General features: G+C 45.4%; 1 protein-coding gene and 1 long non-coding RNA gene across 3 annotated transcripts in view; one reads left to right on the top strand and one right to left on the bottom strand.

The window, feature by feature from the left end:
• Positions 1-1215, top strand: part of LOC123505207 — an 8847-nt gene extending 7632 nt beyond the window's left edge. Inside the window, exon 2 of the long non-coding RNA XR_006675090.1 lies at positions 1181-1215. This is a non-coding gene — a long non-coding RNA (uncharacterized LOC123505207). The remainder of the gene's footprint in view (positions 1-1180) is intronic.
• Positions 1-5000, bottom strand: part of LOC123505206 — a 32366-nt gene that overhangs the window by 7794 nt on the left and 19572 nt on the right. The window contains exon 1 of one of the 2 annotated variants that reach the window (XM_045256379.1): positions 166-363. The exons of the other annotated variant lie outside the window; for it this stretch is intronic. Within the exon in view, the coding sequence (XP_045112314.1) occupies positions 166-226 (61 nt within the window). The 5' untranslated portion in view covers positions 227-363. Of the gene's footprint in view, positions 1-165; positions 364-5000 lie in introns of those variants that run through there. 2 annotated transcript variants of the gene reach the window in all.

Consider the following 5000-nt stretch of genomic DNA (forward strand, 5'->3'; position numbering starts at 1 on the left):
ACGCTGGCGGCGAGGGAGCAGGTTGAGGGAGCGCCGTGTGGCCCCCTCCTGCCCTGCTACTCCCCTCTGGAACTCCCTCACACACACACACACACACACACACACACACACACACACACACACACAGCCTCCACGCTCACAGTGCACCTCAGAAAAGCACCATACCTCCAGGCAAGGTTGTGGTGGCCAAGGAGAGCAGGAGGTACAGCAGGCGAGGCACCACCATCACTGCCTTCACCAAAACGCCGCACCACACACACCGCCGCCGCCACACATCACCGCCACAGCTTCACAGTCACTATACCCGCACTAGCACCGCACTACACCCTCCTCTCTGCCGGTCTGACTTGTACTGGCGCAGAGCAGTGTTGCCACAATCCAGCGACGCACCGGCAGGCAGCGGGGCGCGCCGGAAGACCTACAGGTTGCACGCCCAATACTTTTCCAGTTTACGTAATGACGCAGTTCAGAATCGATGATGTGTTGAATTGGGTCACGAGGTCAACGCCTACTGCTGAGATGTTTCCCTATGGTGTGTAATTCGTGTACTATATAGTGATGTTACGTGCATCTGAAACCAGTACTTTGTGATCTCGGTTTTAGCTGTCTATTGTTTTCTTTATTTTCTCCCGCCAGGACAACTGCTCTGCCTATTATCTTATCCTATTCTTTTACGGCTTATAAACATGTTTCCTTTCCACTCGTCCTTACAAAACTTTACAGGGAAGCATCGTGACTTTGCATCATTACAAGTCTGACAAATTACAACATTCAAAACATTTCTATTTCAATCATGACATCGTGACAACATTATGCACAAAAAGTAGCCACATTGGGCGGGTGTAGGGAGATCTGGGTAGGGCACATTGCATTCTTGGCGGTGATGACGGTGGTGGTGGTGGCAAGGGTAGAGGGAGAGGGGCAGTGGCATGGCGGTGGTGGTGTGGGGTAATGGGGTGGGGGGTCGGGACTGGGAAGGGCAGCCTGGGACATGCGTTAGCTCCTCCCCCTGCCTGGAAACCCCGCGGGCCACCACACCTCCTACACCACCCCCGCTACTGTAGGTGAAGGAGAGGCTACATGAAAAGACTGTTGAATGTGTGTGTGTGTGTGTGTGTGTGTGTGTGTGTGTGTGTGTGTGTGTGTGTGTGGGTGGGTGGGTGAGTGTGTAGGTAGCAAGTCTCTCTCTCTCTCTCTCTCTCTCTCTCTCTCTCTCTCTCAAAAAAAAAAAAAAAAAAAAAAAAAAAGTAACAGCAAAACTTCCAATAGTCATTCAAGGACAAAGCGTTTCAAGTCTCTCTCTCTCTCTCTCTCTCTCTCTCTCTCTCTCTCTCTCTCTCCGCTACCACCAGACAAAGCCGTCGTGGAGAGCTGACACGCACAGTGCACTGCGTGGAGCATATGCACATTTCAGACAAAAAAAGAGCGCCGAGGTAGCCGCGGGCGATGAGGGGTGAGGGGTGCATCACCAGCCCGGCCCAGCCACACTGCTCTCCCAGCCGTTTTGTTCTCTAATAACGACTGTTTTCAAAGGCCGCTGAGATTGTCTTATTCACATGGGTGTCTTTTGTTTTCCCATTGGTGATGTAAACCCTGACCACGCTGCTCCCTCAAACCATGATGATGAAAGGAAAGGATTTAAATTTAGATTCATATTCTTCAAGGCTTTGTTCTCTCACAACGACTGTTTTCAAAGACCGCTGATATAATGTGTTTGATTCCCACGGGTGTCTTTTCCACGTGTGATAAAGAATACCTTGTAAAGTCTTCATTTGAATCATAAAAATAACGCACTAATAAGACAAGATATTTTTCAGTTAGAATTTGTTAAAAAGCAGTCCACACCAGAGATGGCGAATTGTGTTTAGAATTATGACTGTAGAGTCACCAACCTTACGAAGCACTTGAAAATATGTTAATTGGAAGTTATTGTTGCTGATGGAAAATAAAGAAGAAGAAAATTATCCGTAGTCTACTAAAAAGGGTGGAGGCAAATTATGAGGTTTGTCTTCGTTCACAATATATCTCCTATTCTTCCAGCCAAGGCCAATGATTCTCCCGGCCTTGCTCGTGGCAGTGAATAGGTACTGTACACGGGACGCAAGGCGGGGAGGCACGACTTTGTTATCTAGCAGGAGTGAAGGCTGTAAGAAACTAATCCACAAATTTCACCCTCCTGTGTAATTTACCTCGGTCTCCTGCTGGTCACCCGGAGCGAGCTCAGAGCTCATAGACCGATCTTCGGGTAGGACTGAGACCACAACACACTCCACACACCGGGAAAGCGAGGCCACAACCCCTCGAGTTACATCCCGTTCCTATTTACTGCTAGGTGAACAGGGGCCACACATTAAGAGGCTTGCCCATCTATGTGTGTGTGTGTGTGTGTGTGTGTGTGATTCTCTTTCGTGTTTCTTCCACTAATGGTGCAGAAATCTTAAACTATCTCTAGAATCTAAAAAAAATAAAAATAAATAAATAAATAAAAACCTTGAAAGTCACGGCCAATTCCTGCTAAATTCCGATAAAAGTAGTTCGGGCAAGAGACTCGTGTGCTTCCCTCAAGAAACCAGAAAACAGAAATCAGACACGCACACCACAGTGCGGCCCACACCCTGAATCACAAACAAGGCGAGGCAGACAGGCAAGACTACACCCTGACGAACCACGCAGTAAAAAAGTAAACTAATAGAAAAAAAAAAAAAGAATAAAGGAACAGGAAATTTTTCTTCTTATTTCTATGGCGAAAAATAAACTTAAATTATCTAATGTGTAAAAATATTGCGAAGAGAAAAAAGAGACAAGGGAAATGATACAATATTACAAATCTTTGAAAAAAATTATGAATCAAGACGACTGCGACGATGCGAACGACAACAAAAACAGTGTCGCGTTCGTGGCTGTGCACTTTTTCGGCCCATTTCTTTGAAGGTGGAGACTTAGGATACCATATTGTTAGTTAGCTAGACACAAACAAAGCTGCGATACCATATTGTTAGTTAGCTAGACACACAAACAAAGCTGCGATACAATATTGTTAGTTAGCTACACACACAAACAAAGCTGCGGTACCGTATTGTCAGTTAGCTACACACACACAAACAAAGCTGCGAACACTACATAGGTTCTATTTCATCCCTACACGTAGCTAATCTTTTTAACCAATGATTCAGCTGAGTTGTTGTGGACGGCAGCGGACAGATAGGCTACGTTTATTAGCACACCTTTGTAATCATTGGGCTCAGAGCATAGGCAGTTCCCGCGTGAGGACAGCTAGGGACACAACAAGCTGTCATCCCTTATAGCTAACCACTTGCTTAGAAGATTAGCCAAATAAGGGATCACACAGACCCTGAAAAGCGTTCACAGTAGCCTGGCTTTGGTGTGCAAATAAAGAGCTGACACCTACACACAAGAGAGCAGCTACGGATTCAACAAGAGAGAGAGAGAGAGAGAGAGAGAGAGAGAGAGAGAGAGAGAGAGAGAGAGAGAGAGAGAGAGAGAGAGAGAGAGAGATGTGGAAGATAACAAAGAAGGGAACGAAAAAAGCTGACGAAAATAGAATAGGATTACAAAAAAATGAAACGGTAGAACGAAAAAGAGAACGAAGATTAAAAAACGACGACAAAGACGAGGACGAGGAAAACGGCAAAAGAAAACGATGAGAACAGAAAAACAAGAAGATAAAAAGGAAACAAAGACGGTGATACTAAAAAAGAAAGAAGATGAAACATAAGAAGAGAGAAGAGAAGATAAGAATGACGAGGAGGACAAAGAAAACGATGGCAAGGAGAAGACAAAAAAAAAAAAAAGTAATCAGGACAACGAGAACAAAGAGAAGCAAATGTTAAAGAAGAAAAAAGAACAGAAAAAAGATGAAGGAAAATGAAAATGCGAAGAGGGAAAGAGGGAAAAGGATACTGTAGGAAAATAAATAAAAAAAAAGAAGAATTAGAGGAGGAGGAGGAGGAGGAGGAGGAGGAGGAGGAGGAGGAGGAGGAGGAGGAGGAGGAGGAGGAATCTGAAATAAGTACGAAATATGAAGAACAGGGAAAGGATAAAACTAAATAAAAAGAAAAAGAGAGGAAAAAAACACGTTCAGAGAGAGAGAGAGAGAGAGAGAGAGAGAGAGAGAGAGAGAGAGAGAGGAAAAGGCGTAAAGGGGAGGGAATAGATTGTAGTGTGTAGACTTAAACGTATTGCAATAGAGAGAGAGGAGAGAGAGAGAGAGAGAGAGAGAGAGAGAGAGAGAGAGAGAGAGAGAGAGAGAGAGAGAGAGAGAGAGAGAGAGAGAGAGAGAGAGAGAGAGAGAGAGAGAGAGAGAGAGAGAGAGAGAGAGAGAGAGAGAGAGAGAGAGAGAGAGAGAGAGAGAGAGAGAGAGAGAGAGAAAAAAAAAAAAAGGAGAGAGACGGGAGGAAAGGAATGCAATGTGATGATGAAGAGGGGCAGAAGGGAGAGGAGGGGATAATGGCGGGAGGGGAAGGGAGATAATAACGTAAAGAAGGTGGAGAGATGGAGGGTTAAGGAAGAAAGCAGGCATGGGAGGGAAGAGAAAGCGTGACGGAGGAAAGGAGGAGAGGAGGGAGGAATGGAGGAATGATAGATGAGGGAAGCAGGTACGAGAGGGATGGGAAAGAAGTGAAAGAGGAGATGACGAATGACGAAAAGAGTAGGGAAGGAAGGAAACCAGGAATGGGAGAAGAAAGAGGGAAAGAGGGAATAATGGAGAGAGAAAGAGAGAGAGAGAGAGAGGAAAGAGGGAAAGAGGAAATGATGAAGAGAAGAGGGAAGGAAGGAAGGCAGAAAATTAGACAGGAGAAAATGATGGAAAGGATGATGAAGAGAGTAAAGAGAGAGGGAAGAGGGAAAGAGGGAATGATGAAGAGAGTAGGAAAGGACGGAAAGCAGGGATTAGAGAGGACAGAGGGAAGGAGGGAATGATGGAGCGAGTAGAGAAGGTAGGAAAGCAGGAATGGGATAGGAAAAAATAATGGAAAGGA

This window comes from Portunus trituberculatus, chromosome 17 (genome assembly GCF_017591435.1).
Source record: "Portunus trituberculatus isolate SZX2019 chromosome 17, ASM1759143v1, whole genome shotgun sequence".
NCBI classification, from domain to species: Eukaryota; Metazoa; Arthropoda; class Malacostraca; order Decapoda; family Portunidae; genus Portunus; species Portunus trituberculatus.